This window comes from Monodon monoceros, unplaced genomic scaffold, assembly GCF_005190385.1.
Source record: "Monodon monoceros isolate NGI ecotype Baffin Bay Population unplaced genomic scaffold, NGI_Narwhal_1 Super_Scaffold_4, whole genome shotgun sequence".
NCBI lineage: Eukaryota > Metazoa > Chordata > Mammalia > Artiodactyla > Monodontidae > Monodon > Monodon monoceros.
Window position 1 is genome coordinate 47,915,937 of NW_021703781.1, and position 18,121 is coordinate 47,934,057.

The 18,121-nt window shown below is 37.2% G+C and overlaps 1 protein-coding gene across 5 annotated transcripts in view; it reads left to right on the forward strand.

Annotated features, from left to right (window-relative positions):
* TNKS2 (tankyrase 2) overlaps positions 1-18,121 on the forward strand; it is a 60,007-nt gene that overhangs the window by 22,855 nt on the left and 19,031 nt on the right. For 4 of the 5 annotated variants that reach the window (XR_003797038.1, XM_029245296.1, XM_029245295.1 and 1 more), the window contains exons 10-18: positions 942-1,033; positions 1,121-1,199; positions 4,155-4,326; positions 6,601-6,680; positions 10,610-10,755; positions 11,771-11,936; positions 12,698-12,917; positions 16,095-16,204; positions 16,910-17,098. Coding sequence is in view for 4 of the 5 variants with exons in the window: in XM_029245296.1 (XP_029101129.1) it covers positions 942-1,033; positions 1,121-1,199; positions 4,155-4,326; positions 6,601-6,680; positions 10,610-10,755; positions 11,771-11,936; positions 12,698-12,917; positions 16,095-16,204; positions 16,910-17,098 (1,254 nt within the window). In the remaining variant the exon portion in view is untranslated. The remainder of the gene's footprint in view (positions 1-941; positions 1,034-1,120; positions 1,200-4,154; positions 4,327-6,600; positions 6,681-10,609; positions 10,756-11,770; positions 11,937-12,697; positions 12,918-16,094; positions 16,205-16,909; positions 17,099-18,121) is intronic. The other variant, XM_029245298.1, reaches the window with a different exon arrangement.

The window sequence follows — 18,121 nt, forward strand, 5'->3', positions numbered from 1 at the left end:
ACATCAAAGAATGAATCTGAAGCAAAGTCATGAAGATCAGATAAGCTTTATAATTAGCAATAGGTTAAAATCAGACACATTTCATATGTACTATGTTTAGATGTGTGCGCAAGTTAGCTTGACAGTTATCCAGAACTTTTATTCCATGAAATCTCAGGTTTCAGTTTTAACTTAACTTTCATGCATTAATTTAGTCGTTCACTCATTCTGACATTTATTGAACACCTGTTGTGTATGGGTATAATCCTGGATGGTGGAGAGACGAAGATCTGAGACATGACCATGAGATACTTACTGGGTTTATGACTGGCAAATCCCTATCTCCTATCTCCTTTTCTCCTTGATACATCATAGACATAGATCCTGCAGCCTCCAACTCAGAGTATATAATTTTCTACCACTGATTTTACCAAACAAGTAATTCAAAGTCCTTATCCTGCTGGAGCAACTCATTGAGGAAGATATAAATACCACCCAGTTTGTTGGGTATTCCATCAATGTTTTTCTAAGCAGAATCCAGAGCTGACAAGTGCTGTGTTATTTCTTCATGTAAAGACATCCCCACCTTTGGGGTGTTTTATTAACCTTTAAAAATAACATAAACACCATGCTTTTTGGGAACAGTTTTGGAAGGACTGTTGGTCACAATTTAAGTTTTTCATTACAGCAGTAGTAGCTTTTTCAGAGATATAGGACAACTGTGAAGCGTCATCAAAATATTTAATAACATATCACTTGCTAAATAGGGGTTTCAGGCCCTGTCAGAATTTGGTGATCATTGCACATTCTATCCAAAAGAAAGTCTTTGAAGAGCAAAGTTAAGTCAAAAATGAAACAAAGACATGAAATAACTTCTTAATTGTTCTTGATGGGAAACACGAAAGTTCTTAAAAATCAGTTATGTATAGTCCTTGATTAATGCTGCAATTTAAATTATCTAGCATTGTGCTGCCGCATCTCCATATCCCAAAAGAAAGCAAATATGTGAACTGTTGCTAAGAAAAGGAGCAAACATCAATGAAAAGACTAAAGAGTAAGTATGCTTTTAATAATTAAAAATTATTGACACTTTTATTTTTGGAAAATACATTCATTGTCCGGCTGACTTTTTCTTTTTAAGATTCTTGACTCCTCTACACGTTGCATCTGAGAAAGCTCATAACGATGTTGTCGAAGTAGTGGTGAAACATGAAGCAAAGGTATACTTCATTTTTGGTAATCTTTGGTAATCCAGTGAGTTGTTTTCTATTTAGCAGGTGAAATGCCTGACTTCCCAAGCTATTCACTCTTTCATAGGTATTTTTCCCTCAGATTAGTTCTGCAGATACTTTTTCTATATCTTTCTGCTAGAAAGTCTGTGGATTTACTCAAGAAACATTATTCCTATATATCTTTCCTTCTCCCTTCCTTTTAACCACACCCCACTGGTCAAGTTATCCTTCTTTTTCTAACAATACACTCAAGAATATCCCCAGCCAGACATATTTATTCTGACCTATCATCTTTTCTGGGATTCTCTTCTGTTATCTTCTGTTGCTTGGTTACCATGATAACTCCTGTTATTTACCCCAACCACAGTCTCTCTTACCCTCTCTTATTTCATAACTAAGCCAGAGATCATGGAACAGAAGGAAATAAATTAAGTAACTTGACTAAAAACGTAGCTCCTCATATTGCGAAATTCTGTAGTTGGCATTTGTACACAAAGCATTTTTTTAAAATCAATCACAAAAGTCATTCATTCCAGATCATTCAATAGAGAAATGTATTCTAAAATGTGGCATGTAAGATGGTTTTAGGGAATATCCCAAATGAACATTTTTATAAGAGTTATAATTTTTATTAGGAGAATATTGGTTTCCTATTTGTAGAAACGGTATACTTAAGTTTAAAAGTCAAGGTGATTTCACTATGTTGGACACCTGAAGCTTATATAATATATGTCAACTATACCTCAAAAAAAAGTCAAGTGGATTTAAAGAAAACAAAGCATTTTATTCATGGAATAATCAGGTTTTCATCAAGGCTAAAAGTCATTATTTCTTACCCAGGAACTTAAAAAAAAATTACTCAGTAAACAATACACATAGCATCTCAGATTGGAAGAGATAACAGTCACCTAATTCAGCAGTTTTCAGTTTATAGCCATTGATTGTTGCTTTCTTCAAACAAAATCTGTGGTAGAAATTCATTATATAATAGAATTGAGCTGCTGTGATGAAGGGAGAAGAAAGAAATAGAGATCCCTTTACCCCTTGGGGACCCCTGAGGCTCTCCTCTAAATGAACTTTGCAGAATGATTTTCTAATCTGTCCTTCCTTGTGTTTCCACTCAAGGAACCACTTAGAATTCTACAGTTTCTTTTTATGTTGACTCTCAGTGTCCTAATTTCTCTTTTATTTGGGGGAATTCTTGATAATGTATAATCTCAATCTTTCCTATTGTAAATTATTGAAAAAATAAAGTTTATTTCTGCTTGACTGCTTGGCATATCTCATTTGTCTGTCTGTCCTATAACTTTTCGTTGATTGCACTTTTTTTTACATGTGGTGCGTTACTTGAGGAATATCTGGTTGCATATTAAATTTGAGTTGTGAAGCTCAGTGAAACAATCTTGTCTAGGGTGACCAACCATCCAGGTTTGTCCCAAGACTAAGGGATTTAACACAGGACTTTTAGTGCTAAAACCGGAAAAGTCCCAGGCAAACCAGGACGAGTTCGTCACCCTAATAACCCTAACACAGAGTGGCACCCAAATAAAGTTTTCAAGTGGATATATAGTTCACATCGCAGTGAATTTTGGTACATGAATAAACAGATTAATTGCTCTGGGCATTTTAAGTTGATTTTTCTGATTCTGTAAGCATGGAAACTAGCTCTTCATAGGATACTTTTAGATTCATTGCGAAAGTCTTACTATGTAATCCTGTTCAGGTCTTCTCCGATTCCATGAATATGAATTGGACAGTGTCTCAAAACACTAGTGGTCACATGATTGATTACTGAGGAATTTGATTTCTCAGTTAGGTTTCGAAGAATTATTTTCCTGGGCGGGGGGGTGGGGATGAGATAGGAGGAGTCTTACAGGTGATTTTTTTTTTTAAATTATGAAAAATTTCAAAAATACAACCAAGCTGAAAGAATTTTACAGAGTATAACTATATACTTACCACCTAAATTCTACCGTTAGCATTTCACCATATTGTTTTCTTACATATCCATCAATTTCTCTCTCTATCCATCAATGTCTTATTTTTTGACACACTTCAAAGTAATTCGCAAGTTACTACACACTTCTCCCTAAATTCTTTTAATAGGTATCAGCTAGAGGTCAATATTTGTTTACAGTCTTTGGATGTGAAATTTACATGCAATGAAATGTACAAATCTTAAATGTACATTTACTGAATTTTGCCTAATGCATACACCTGTGTAACCAAAACTCTTGAAGATAGAGAACATTATCTCGTGGCAGAGGCAATGTCCCATCCAAGGCAGTCTCCATGCCTAGAGGCAACAATCATTTTGATTTTTTCTAACATATATTAGATTTGCCTGTTCTGGGCCTTCATGGGATCGTACAATATATACTCTTTTATGTAAGACTTTTTCCACTTAGGATAATGTTTTGGAGATTGAACCACGTATCAATAGTTTGTTCTTTTTATTGCTGAGAAGTATTCCATTGTGTGAATATACCATAGTGTCCTTATCCATACAGATTATATTTTACATGATAAATAAGATAGAAGATTAAGGCAATAGAAATAAGTATTTTAATGCTAATTTAGTGTCTGGCTTTGTTACCGACTGTTATCTTGGGGTTAGTCTCTCAACGTTTCTGCACCTCAGAGATCCATAAAAGTACATGCATTAGACTTTCTTAGGCAGTGTCTCACTCTAAATGTGGTGAATCTATTGAGTACTTCAGTGCTAAACAACTGTTATTCAATATTTTTAATCAAAAATTGGACCTTCATGAATTGGTGAATTTATACTCTAGATTTGAGCAAAAATACTTTCTTTGGCACTGGATAATGGGCTTCATAAGAAATTAATTGAGATTTTTTAATTAGTAACAAGTGCTGGATACATGAGTAGATCATTTTAAATTTTGTACCGCAGGCTAACTTCACCTTTTTCTGATTGTTAAGGTTAATGCTCTGGATAATCTCGGTCAGACTTCTCTGCACAGAGCTGCGCATTGTGGTCATCTACAAACCTGTCGCCTACTCCTAAGCTATGGGTGTGATCCTAACATTATATCCCTTCAGGGCTTTACTGCCTTACAGATGGGAAATGAAAATGTGCAGCAACTTCTTCAAGGTATTGAATACTTCCATGAAATTATTATTGTTTAAATTAACCTTTTAAGTTTTTTTCACATATCATGTAGGAGTTGGTAGTGAAAAGAAAATTTTTCAGAATTGTTGGCTGTTACTTCTTCTTAATCAACTCATTGTACTCAATGCCCAAATGTTGTAATTCTTTTATGAGTTTGTTCCAGTAGCATTTGCTGCCCAGCTTCTGTGAGTATATAGCTGTCTCTTAAGTTTTTATCTAGAAAGGTTTTAAAATTGAGGCACAACAGTTGCTATTTCTTTTTAAAGAAAGGAAAACTGAAAAGGGTAGATGAAGTCTCTCAGAAGAGCAACCATAGTGATAAATAGTACTCTAAAGACTGGCCCTGCCTCTTCACTCTTTTTTAGATCCTTCATATAAAGCATATAGAATTTGTACAAGGTAACCAACTATTTGACTTACATGTAACTGTTGAATGGACTGATACTTATTACATTTTAAAATCAAATCAATTTAGATCAGATATCTATACATTTGGCATAGGTTAAACATTTCAGCCTAGAAATCTGGTCCCATAAATTTTAGTGTCTTTGCCTATATCTCTGTATTTTACTAGAATTTAATGGAGTGTCTTTGACATCTCAAAGCTCAAATGAGAAGAAATGTAACAGATCAAGCCTTTTGTACCTTTTGTAGTCACCTTTGATGATCCTTATGCCTATGGTCTGGAAACTACATTTTGAGAAAAACACTGCTTGAATAGATGAAGGCAGATTAATAAGATCTCCTGTGAACTTCTAAAATTGTGAACTAACTACAAGACTGCTCTCAAAATTGCCTTTACTTCCCTGTATACCATGCATTTGTTTCAGTGTCAGTTTTGGGGGTAATAACATTAGTCCTATTTAGTTACCTAGTGATGGACATTTACAGTCTTCCTAGTTTTATACTAAGTGCTATTACTTACCTTTCCAACCAGTTTCTTAGAGTCAGTTATCAAAGTGGAATTTCCAAGTCAAGGTTAACATGATTGTTAAATCACTTCTAGAAAAACTGTTACATACCATTGTACATTCCTACCAGTAGTATGTGACAGGACCTGTTTTCCTTGTCAGCCCCAGGTATTATGATTCTTAATCATTTCCTTGGGTGAATGTGTGTCTATGTGCGTGTATGTGAATTACAGAAGTAATAGACTCTTTTTAAAATGCAAATTATAGAAATATTGACAGTGTAACTCCCCATTTGCTCTTTGCCCACTAATGGATGAAAAAAAAAAGCCCAGTATTTCATTATTTTAATTTGCATTTCTTAGATTTATGTTGCAGTATTTTTCCCATTTTGTTCTTTGCCTATGATTTTGTTTAATGCTGTGTTATTGCCTGACAGATATTTTTCCAAATTAGTTTTGTTTCTGCCTTTGATATACTGCTTTAAGATGCTTTTCTGCTCCAAGACAAAAAATATTCACCTGTATTTTCTTTTAGTATTTTTAAGGTTTAATTTTTTTATACTTAGCATCTTTAATCCATCTGAAGTTTATTTGCTCTGAGAACAAGGTACATGTTTTCTTCCTTTCCTATGAGATTTTAAATGAGCTATAAATCATAGAGTTTCAGACCTGAACATAACTTCAGATGTTTCTAGTCCAACTTCTCTCTTTTTAGAACTGGAAAAATCAGAGGCCCAGAAAGTTCAAGTGACTTGCTCCAATTCAGGTAGCTAGTCGATGGCAGAACCATGGTTAGATATCTAGCTGTTGCTCTCCTCTAATTTTTTTTTTTTTTTCTTTTTTTTTTTTGCGGTACGCGGGCGTCTCACTGTTGTGGCCTCTCCCGTTGCGGAGCACAGGCTCCGGACGCGCAGCCTCAGCGGCCATGGCTCACAGGCCCAGCCGCTCTGTGGCATGTGGGATCTTCCCGGACCAGGGCACGAACCCGTGTCCCCTGCATCAGCAGGCGGACTCTCAACCACTGCGCCACCAGGGAAGCCCTGCTCTCCTAATTTAATACTTTACCCCCAGTCAACTGACTTGGTTATAGAGCAAGCCATCTTTCATTACATTATGTTCCTTTATATTACTTAAATCTCATTTTATAATTATTATTCACATCTACATACGTTTGACATATGTAATGTTTCAAAAGTTTTTACTGCTTTTCGCCTACTACCATGGAGATTCCCTACATAATTATCACCAAACTATAAAAACAACTTTACTCTCAGATAAGATGCCTTCCTTAAAATTTGGTCCCACCTTCCAAATGGGAGTTAATCTTTACTTCTCTTTCTTTTTAGAGGGTATCCCATTAGGTAATTCAGAGGCAGACAGACAATTGCTGGAGGCTGCAAAGGCTGGAGATGTAGAAACTGTAAAAGTAAGACATAATCTTATAGTTTTGTTAACTTTGTGTTTTTATTTTGACAGTGTTTAATGAATCTATACTGTAAGAATGAAAAATCTAGTTATTTATATGTGTATTGTTTTAAAAGGTAAACAATGCTAATCTAGTTCTGCTCTGCAAATAAGGATGGTTGGGTAATGAAAGAAACTTTTTAGTTTCACATGCATCTCAATAAATACATCATAGTCACAAATTTAAATTTGTGACTGCGTGTTTATGGGAATGCATTTTGTTTAAAGAACCTATTCATTTGTCCTTTTAAAAGAATAAGGTATATGAAATTATTGTCCATTATTATTTACATATGACACATAAAACAGGAAAGGAAGAAAACTAAATGTATCCCTCTGTCTATAAGTTTTTTCTGGTTTCTTCATTTCTTTGCCCCCTCTACCTCTGTGAGGACCCAGTGTTTAAATATAGTAATAATATAGTGTCACCACCTTTCAGAGACGCTGTCTCCTAATAATCTTCAATTTATCTGGACTGAAATATTTTTTTTTCTTTCTCAGAAGAGCCAACTTGAGCCCGTCTATGGCCCCCATCTCCTATAACAGTCTTCCCTAGAATAACCTTTTCTCAAATTTTGCTTTTACTGTAGAATCATATGTAACGTCTCAATGCCTATACCAGATATTTCTGTTACCTACAGAAACTGTATATCCAGCTAAATAACTCAGAACATTAAAATTTTGAAAGAGCAAGACTGCTTTTCAGGTCAACTAATATAAATTAACTCGGCATGTTTCTTGATTAAATAATTTTTTTTTAACAATCTTTTATTTTATTTTTTATTTTTGGCTGCATTGGGTCTTCATTGCTGCGTGCAGGCTTTCTCTAGTTGCAGCGAGCGGGGGCTACTCTTTGTTGCGGTGCGCGGGCTTCTCATTGCGTGTTGGCTTCTCGTTGCAGAGCACGGGCTCTAGGCACTCGGGCTTCAGTAATTGTGGCACGCGGGCTCAGTAGTTGTGGCTCGCGGGCTCTAGAGCGCAGGCTCAGTAGTTGTGGCGCACGGGCTTAGTTGCTCCGTGGCATGTGGGATCTTCCCAGACCAGGGATCGAACCCGTGTCCCCTGCATTGGCAGGCGAATTCTTAATCACTGCACCACCAGGGAAGCCCAGATAATTCTTTTGTAATGCAATAATGTTAAATTTAATTTCCAAAGCTGGGGCGGTGAGGGGAAGCCCGGTTGTGCCCTCCCTCCCCACCAACACCTCCCCCACAGACTTTCAAAACAGTGCTAGGTCCTATTTGAGGGGGCATTGATAGGTAATAAGAAATTTTATAAAAAGCTAAAATTATTGATTTGATTCATGGCAGAAGTCTCTATTTCAACCAATTTCACTATATTTCTATATGGTGTTGTTAATCCTGAACAGACCCACCCCACAAAGTCAGTTTTACATTTCCTGAAAACAAAATGTGAATGTTGGCCTCATCAGAACTTGAGCTCTGAGGACATTTATTCACTGTCCTTTTAAATAAAGAGATTTCTGGAAGTTGATTTAAAAGTCCATGTGATCTTTTCCTATTGCTTTATGTGTGTAGGTAGTACAATCATCTCCAAATAATTTAAGGGTTTTTTTTTTTAATAATTTCATTTTTTGAAAGAAAAATGCTATTATGCAATTTTATTGTTTGACTTGTTTCATAGTTACTTTCTCATGCCCTTAATTAGAAGGTTAACATGATATTGAACGGGGGATTTTGTTTCTCTTACTGACTAATGACTTGTGGAAAAACAAATCACTTGAGTTAAGGGTAGTGAGCTGAGTTTTTTCCTGGAGGAGTGATAAGTTGGGCAGGTGGAGTTAGAGTCAACTAGCTGATTTTTTTGTGCGTGGGGTGGAGGTGGTGATAAAAAATTGTAATGCTCATCTACTTACGTATGTTAAAGAGCATAAAACTACATTCAGTCCATCTAATATTAAAGACCAGGCTTTGTTCTCACAGAGATAGAAGAAGCCTAGAGGAAGAAATAGATGAAGAGAGGATGAGATTGGGGGCAGGAATTGGACTTAGAGAATAACAGAATGCCATTGAATTGAGGAAGACCTTTCTCTATCCCTGTGATAGTCATTAGGCTGTCTTCCCTTACCTCTGCTTTTAAAGTCACTTAGAGGAGGGACTTCCCTGCTGGCGCAGTGGTTAAGAATCCACCTGCCAATGCAGGGGACACAAGTTCGAGCCCTGGTTCAGGAAGATCCCACATGCCGCGGAGCAGCGAAGCCTGCGTACCACAACTACTGAAGCCCACGTGCCGAGAGCCCATGCTCTGCAGCAAGAGAATCCACTGCAGTAAGAAATCCGTGCACCGCAATGAAGAGTAGCCCCTGCTCACCGCAACTAGAGAAGGCCCATGCGCAGCAATGAAAACCCAACACAGCCAAATAAATAAATTTAATTAATTAATTAAAAAAATAATAAAGTCACTTAGAGGAAATTTATCTCCAACAACCTTTCTATTCCTTGTATATCTCTAGACAGGTGGCTTGGTATGAATCACTGGGACATATTACCCAATGAACACTTAATTATGTGCTTGGTTGTGTTTGTTTACTGGTGAGCTATCAGGCTAGATACTTTTTGGACAGCTTACTATTAGAAAACTTGTCTGAGTGGACAAAATTAAACTTGAGAGCTAGGGAGTTAGAGTGGCCAGTGATAACTACCAAACCTAGCAGCACTTGACACGTGTTAAAAATACTCATTCCTAGAGCCTGGCGTCAGACCCATGAAACACTGTTTCTCAGTGGTGGGACATCTTGTTTGGGAAGCACTGAAGAGCTTTATCAGCCCTGTTACTAAACCTGTTGAGATAAATCCACTGATAGCTGGCTCCTTTGGTTTATTAGGCTTAAAGTTATCCCTGCTTTTAGGGTAGGGTAGTTTTAAAAAGTGGGGGAGGGAAGGGTTTTTACTAATATTCTTTACTAAAATACTCTTGACTTTTTTTGAACACCATGATTTATTATCTATGTTGCTTTCCTTCCCCAAATGTTCATACTTTTCATGCAAAATACTGTTGAGTATTTTGAGTGTTACTCTGACAGCCTTTCTCAGCTAGACTTCCTCATCTGAACCAACAAAACAAAAAAAAATTCTTTGAGTGACTTTTTTTTAATTCTCCCAAGGATGGTACCTAACCAATAGCATTCTATTAGTTAATTCATTCCATATAGTACAGTATAATTCTCTAAGTGTAATTCCTCAACTGCCAGCATCAGCATCACCTGGGAGCTTGTTAGAAATGCAACTTCTCAGGCCCCATCTCAGACATACTGGATTAGGAAATCTGGAGGTTGCACCCACTGCACATGAAAATTTAAGAACTACTGTTCTAGAACAGTACTTCTCAAACGTTAATGTGCTTACAGATCACCTAGAGATCGTGTCAGAGTGCAGATTCTGATTCAGTAGGTGGGAGTCTGAGAATCTGAGTTTTTAACAAGTTCCCAGGTGATGCCATCATGCTTCTATGATCCAGTGTATCTCTACATACATTTTTCACAAAATGAAAGCTATGATTGCTTTCAGGTACTTGCGTTACCTTTATGTATATAGCAGTAATGGTAGTAATAAAATTTACCTACTAGCTTTAGCAAAGGTAGATGATTTTAGATAAGAACACCAGAGGGATTCTCAATAAATGACAAGATGAAATAAGAATAAATAGCAAAGAGTTTCTGAAAATACTGATATGATGAAACAAGAAAATAAATCAGACATTTGAAATTTCTACTAAATGAATGAAAACAAGTCAGAATATGTAGCATCATGTGTATGAGAATACTGATAAGATGAGACAAGAAAATAAATCAGACATTTGAAATTTCTACTAAATGAATGAAAAGAAGTCGGAATATATAACATCCTGTGTATACTGTGTTGCATCCTATAGAAATTGTGTACTGTTCAGAGTGTCAACTGCAGAGACATTGAAGGGCGTCAGTCTACGCCACTCCATTTTGCAGCTGGCTATAATCGGGTGTCTGTGGTGGAATATCTGCTGCAACACGGAGCTGATGTGCACGCTAAAGATAAAGGGCAAGTACCAACAATTGCCATGGCCTCTCTGTTCCTTTATCTGACCTTTTTAGGAAAATCTGAAAACATTTTTATGATAGATGGTAGTTCTTTTATTTTCAGAGAAGTCTGCTTCCTAACTGGCTTAAATAAAACTTCTTAATTTCAGTTAAGATTTTATGATGAGTAGCATTTATATAAAGACTTAGTTGCATAATGCCTTTTATAATGGCCAAGGAGACTACAACAATAGTGTGATGCTGATTTTCAATGTGGTAAATTTTTCAGTTTGCATTGAGGATACTTGAATTCTTCCAGTTTATCTCAAAATTATTTTTCTTTAAAAATATGTAATTCTTGGGACAAAGTGAGAGAGTGGCATGGACATATATACACTACCAAATGTAAAACTGATAGCTAGTGGGAAGCAGCCCCATAGCACAGGGAGATCAGCTCCGTGCTTTGTGACCACCTAGAGGGGTGGGATAGGGAGGGTGGGAGGGAAGGAGACGCAAGAGGGAAGAGATATGGGGATATATGTATACGTATAACTGATTCACTTTGTTATAAAGCAGAAACTAACACACCATTGTAAAGCAATTATACTCCACTAAAGATGTAAAATAAAAAAAGAGAAGGAAAAAAAAGTATATATATATAATTCTTGGGAATTCCCTGGCAGTTGAGTGGTTAGGACTCAGTGCTCTCACTGCCGTGGCCCCAGGTTTGACCCCTGGTCGGGGAACTAAAATCCCATAAGCTGTGCTGCATGGCTATAGAATAGAATAGATTATTCTTAATTCTAGATGTTGCAAAATAGATGTTTGTTGTGTTCTCTGCAATTTTAAATATTTTTAAAATGTCCTCTCTGCCCACCCCCCCGCCCCAAAGTAATTCCATTTCTGCTTTCAATAAATTTAGGTTCTATAAATTTAAATCAGTAAAATTTCTTATGCAGGTCAAGAAATTTATCAGCTGTATGTAATTATTTAAATTAAATATATCTTTGTGTTGTGTTGCTTATTTAACTTTTCAGAGGCCTTGTACCTTTGCACAATGCATGTTCTTATGGACATTATGAAGTTGCAGAACTTCTTGTTAAGCATGGAGCAGTAGTTAATGTAGCAGACTTATGGAAATTTACACCTTTACATGAAGCTGCAGCAAAAGGAAAATATGAAATTTGCAAACTTCTGCTCCAGGTATATTTAAGTACTTATGGACAGGGTATATTATGTAGAATATGTTTATGATATTTCTAATAATTCTAATATAAACTTAAACTAGTTAGGGGGTAGGAAGCAAAAATCTGATTCTGTACCTAGATTTCAGAATAAATGTCATGAACAGTATAAGCCAGGTTTATCTAGTACTAATGAAATTGATAGTACTTGTTTATCTATACTGGTACCAGTGTAGATATTTTACAGTAAAAACAAGAGTATAGTTAAATTTATACGAACATTGAAATATGTTTGTGAAAACTAAAAATAGCATATGTGAAAGGTAATTTTTAGTGAAATACTACCTTGTTTTGAATGTAGTTTAAAATTTTGACTATATTATTGCATTGTTAAAGTCCAGTAATATTTAAGTGCCTCTGTATTTTTTATTGTAATTTTTTATTTATTAAATTAAGCATTATTAACAGTCATGTTAACCTTTAAGGTATAGTCTCTGTATAAAATAGTTTTCTTTAGCTCAGTGCTTTGTGACCACCTAGAGGGGTGGGATAGGGAGGGTGGGAGGGAGGGAAATGCAAGAGGGAGGAGATATGGGGATATATGTACAGGTGATTTACTTTGTTATAAAGCAGAAACTAACACACCATTGTAAAGCAATTATACTCCAATAAAGATGTTTAAAAAAAAAGTTTTCTTTGGTATCGTTACATTGAATATTTTCTCATTGACCAAGGGCAAACTTAAGGTAATTCCTCCTTTTCTGTTTTTCACATGCCCAGCATGGTGCAGACCCTACAAAGAAAAATAGAGATGGAAATACTCCCTTGGATCTTGTTAAAGATGGAGATACAGATATTCAAGATCTACTTAGGGGAGATGCAGCTTTGTTGGATGCTGCCAAGAAGGGTTGTTTAGCCAGAGTAAAGAAGTTGTCTTCACCAGATAATGTGAATTGCCGTGATACCCAAGGCCGACATTCAACACCTTTACATTTAGCAGGTAAGTGAATGAAGTGTCACAGATTGAGGCTGGTGACATCTAAGATTCGTTTTACCTGAGTAAAATATTTCCTGTAAGTAAAAGTGAAAGATTCAAATCAAGTATCTTCTAATACAACAGTTATACTCTAGTGTATTTGTACAGGGCCATGTTCACTTTAGCGCTAGCATGTTACATTCATTAAGAACAATCGAAAGAGGCTCTGCCAGTCACCATGTGCTTTGGAACCTTTATTCCAGGTCATCATATTGTTTGAATCATCTTTGGTGAGTGTGTTTTGGCTACAGAAACTTTAAAAATAGGCCTGCTGAGCTGGCCGTCCTCATGGAACGCTAAATCTTTCCATTCTTCTGATGATAGCTGTTAAGCATAAGCGGAAAAAATCTTTAAAGACTTCCAGAAGTTACATAAACTTCTTGTTACTTGTCATATTAGTTTGTAAGGCCTGCCTTAACAAATTACCACAGACTAGGTGGCTTAAACAACAGAAATGTTTTTTCTCAGTTCTGGAAATGTTGGCAGGATTGGTTTCTTCTGAGGCCTCGCTCCTTGGCTTGCAGATGGCCACCTTCTCCCTGGGGCTTCACATGGCCTTTTCTCTGTGTATGTGCATCACTGGTGTCTCTATGTCCTAATCGCCTCCTCTTATAAGGACAACAGTCGCATTAAATTAGGGTTGACCCTAACGGCCTTGTTTTAACTTAATTATCTCTTAAAAGGCCTTATCTCCAAATACAGTCACATTCTGCGGTACTAGTGGTTAGGGCTTCAACACAGGATATTTGGGGAATACAGTTGAGTACAGAACATTTGTTCTAAGTTTTTACTCATAAAATTGGCGCTGTGTATCTTTGTCTTCACTGCAAGTAATGCAGCATTGTGATTTCAGCACAGCTTTTTGAGCTGCATTGAAGATGGCTAGAGGCACTTCCCTGGCGGTCCAGTGGTTAAGACTCCATGCTTCCACTGCAGGAGGCACGGGTTCAATCCCTGGTCAGGGAACTAAGACCCTGCATGCCACTTGGCCAAAAAAAAATTTTTTAATAAAAACAGTAGGGCTTCCCTGGTGGCACAGTGGTTGAGAGTCCGCCTGCCGATGCAGGGGACACGGGTTCGTGCCCTGGTCCGGGAAGATCCCACATGCTGCAGAGCAGCTGGGCCTGTGAGCCATGGCCGCTGAGCCTGCACATCCGGAGCCTGTGCTCCACAACGGGAGAGGCCACAACAGTGAGAGGCCCGTGTACCGCAAAAATAAATAAATAAATAAAAATAAAAAATAGGGCTTCCCTGGTGGCGCAGTGGTTGAGAGTCCGCCTGCCGATGCAGGGGACACGGGTTCGTGCCCCGGTCCGGGAAGATCCCACATGCCGCGGAGCGGCTGGGCCCGTGAGTCATGGCCGCTGAGCCTGCGCGTCCGGAGCCTGTGCTCCGCAGCGGGAGAGGCCACAACAGTGAGAGGCCCATGTACAGCAAAAAAAAATTTTTTTTAATAAATAAATAAATAAAAACAGTAAAGTTACAAATGCATATTCCTTTAAAAAAGATGCTAGGGAATGGGCCATTAAAATCACTGAGCTACAACTAATACTTTAGTGGAGTTGCATCATAGGCACATTTGACTCATACAGGTTTTATCTAAATACACATGGTTTGAAAAGAGAAAAAGAATGCAGGTGTTTCTGCCACTTTGTGTAATGTAGGAGGTGTAAGTTTACTCTTCTCTCAGTTCCTTTCAGTCTCACAATGTGAGCAACTATGTTCCTAGGTTTTTGTTGTTTTGGGGGGGTTTTTTATTGTGTTTTTTGGCCACACCTTGTGCAGCATGTAGGATCTTAGTTCCCCAACCAGGTGTGTTGAACCCGGGCCTCTTGCAACCACTGTACTGCCAGGGAAGTCCCTTAAGAGATAATTTTAGTGTATGTGGTTTTTACCTTTAAATTATGACCCCATGTAAGTTGGAACCCCACTGGCAAAGGAAAAGAATTACTCCATCTATGTGTCTTTTAGAGCATTAAAAGTGCACTAAAAGCGATAAGCCACAAATGCTAACAAAGCGAGGTAAAGCTTTTCTTCTTCCACTGGCAATCAGGAGTTTCTAGTCCATGGAAGACAAGATGTGGCCTGACCTCTGATTTGAATTGTGCTGTGCATAATTGCGTATATCAGCTTTGTATCTTTATGGTAGCTTACCTAGAACATTTAATATTACTATTTAAGTTTGTGTTCTTTGTAAGTGGCAAATACGTTGTATACACAAAATGTTTCTTACTTAGGCGATATTATACTTTGAGATCTGGAAGGACTTTTGGATTTGGTGTAGTATTTAGCTTATGGTAGTTTTGTAGTTGCGTTTTTCTTTACTTGATCTTACTAAATTTTTTTTTTTTTTGCTTTAGATCTTTCAGCAAAAGGCTGAAAACTACAGTAAAAATGAATGAGTTAAATACTTTGAACTATTTTAAAGTTTCAAGTGATACCTGATTTTATGTTGACAAAATTAAGTTCCAGATTTGCTTTCAAACTATTGATTATGTGTCAAATAAATATACATACTTTACCGTGAGCATGCATTTACTAAGATAGCTGACAGTTCCCAAAATGACAGCTGGGAGGTTACGGTACATTTATAAAATACTAGGTTTTATGACTTCATGGCCTTAGCAGCAATGGATTCTGCTGCTTGTAGAGATATGCACCCTTACGTTCTCTCTAGCAAAAAGCATGTCCTTGTGGCCTTATAGGGAAATGGGGCCCTGAGACCCACACTGGTGTGTTGTCTTCTGCTCTGCTAGCCACTTGTGTTCCTAACTTGGCTTTTATATGATTGGATGTCTTTTGCTTGCAGCCTTGAGACCATGTCCCTGAGTTCAGGAAGTTGTGTATACAACAACTATGAAGGCAGGGACTTTGGTAAGAAGGTTTTAAAAGGAAAGATTTAAGTATAACAGTCAATAGAACTTTAGAGTCTCCAAAACAAATGGGTATCATTACTGAAAGCTTCCAACTTGAGGCCGGTGGGCAATTTTTTTTTCATAAGATAAATCTTTAATAGACTCCGTTGGAGAATTTCAGATTTCTATAAAAATCTCTTATTTTAAAAATCCTATCCTTTGTATATATACATATATGTAGCTATTTTTTATATTAACAAGTAATTTTACTTTTTTTCTAAATTAGCTGGTTATAATAACTTAGAAGTTGCAGAGTATCTGCTACAACATGGAGCTGATGTGAATGCTCAAGACAAAGGAGGACTTATTCCTTTACACAATGCAGCATCTTATGGGGTAAGTTCTTTCATGTTACCATTAAAAATGTCTGAAATTTTTAAAGTGAAAATCAGTATTACAATTCAAAAGGAATTTAGTTGACCATCTCATTTTACAGAGAAGTAAATATGAGAACTAAAGAGGTTAAATAACTTCCAAGTTTCAATTCCGAATCTACTGTAGCTTGCCATGTGACGTGCAGCACGTTTTGTCTTCTGTTGTATTGCCTTCCTTAGCACGTGTATCTTATTTTCAGTGAGATGTTGGTGATTTTGTTTATTTGTTGGTGCCCAGAAACTCCATTGGGATTCATACGAATCTGTAGAGATGAGATGCGTTGTTCCTGACTTATAATAGCCTTGAATGTTAACAATCAGTATTGACCATCTTCAGTTGATTAATTAAGGAAAGCTGCTGGTTTATAAATTGATGTTTAGCAGTTATAACACTTAAATAAATTAGAAACTGTTAAAAGTCCTATTAATTTAGTTCCTGTGTAGAATTCTTAATGATTTTCTAGATATTTTCTCAAGTTAGGTAAATGTCTACTACTGTAATTTTTAATCAGCTACCCATAAATTACGATGATGGGGGGAAAACACAGTTTTTCATTCTAGAGTAAGTTTGAAACTGGAAAAATAGGTATATAGCTGGTTTCTTTTTAAGAACTAAAGTACAATAAAATAATATTTCCGACTGTAACAGGAGTATTTTCTTTTACAGCATGTAGATGTAGCAGCTTTACTAATAAAGTATAATGCATGTGTCAATGCTACGGACAAATGGGCTTTCACACCTTTGCACGAAGCAGCCCAAAAGGGACGAACACAGCTTTGTGCTTTATTGTTGGCCCATGGAGCTGATCCAACTCTTAAAAATCAGGAAGGACAAACACCTTTAGATTTAGTTTCAGTAAGTGATGGGCTCTTTGAAAAATCTCAGTGCTTTCCTGACTTTTTAAAATTCACTTGGTATATATAAAATGTCTTTATGGTGAATGTGGCAAAATCTGGCTTTTAGCCCAATTTAAATTTTAGACCTCTTTGGTATTAAAACATAATGAGTAAATAATAGAATTATCAGTTACTGTAAGCTGAGTACTTTTAGAAATGGGAAAAAGAAGTATAAGGTATAGCTGCTTACATTAGTTAGGAAACAAGCAGGCAAGGCCCTCAGTGGATGCTGTTACAGTGCATAGGGCACAAGATGCTACAGGCCCATGGGTCTTTATGAACTTCCCCAGCTGGAAACGTGGCCTTCAGGGTGCAGCCGCAAAGCCTGCCTTTATAGAGATTTTCTTCCCTCCCAGCACTGCCCCATCCCAAAGATTTTATTGCTTACCCCACCAAAACTGTTCATGAAACAAGTTTGTTCCTCCAGTTCTCCATGGGAAGTCTTTTTTTCTTTCCCCTCCCAAGGAAACTCCTGTAGGTGTCTCCATTGTGGCCTCCAACCTCTGCTTTGGCCACTGTGATGCAAGTGCTTCTCTTGCCTCTGCCACTGAAGACATTGACCCAGAGCAGTGGAGGGAAACGGGGAAGAAATTCTTCTTGAGGTGGAGAGGAGGGGGAGTCTCTTCTGCGCACTGCTTTCTACTGAGATTCCACTGTTGCAAGTTACATTGAGAAGCTGATTTAGTTCAGCTGCATTGGGGGTTGAATTGAATTTTCTCAGCAGGCTGACAACCCAACCATATTTGCAACATTATTTCTTAAGGGAAATATCCTTCCAGTTCCAAACTACCTTAGAAGTGACCTTTTCTAATTCAGTCTGCACATATGTTAGTCCACGAGATATAATTAAGTGACATTGAAACAGGGTGCACTAAACAGGCATGGGTTTTAGAGTCAAACAGACCTGCCTTAGAATTCCAGCTGTACCACTTACAGTTGTACAGTGTTGCAAGTTGCCTAACCTCAAAGCCTCAGTTACCTA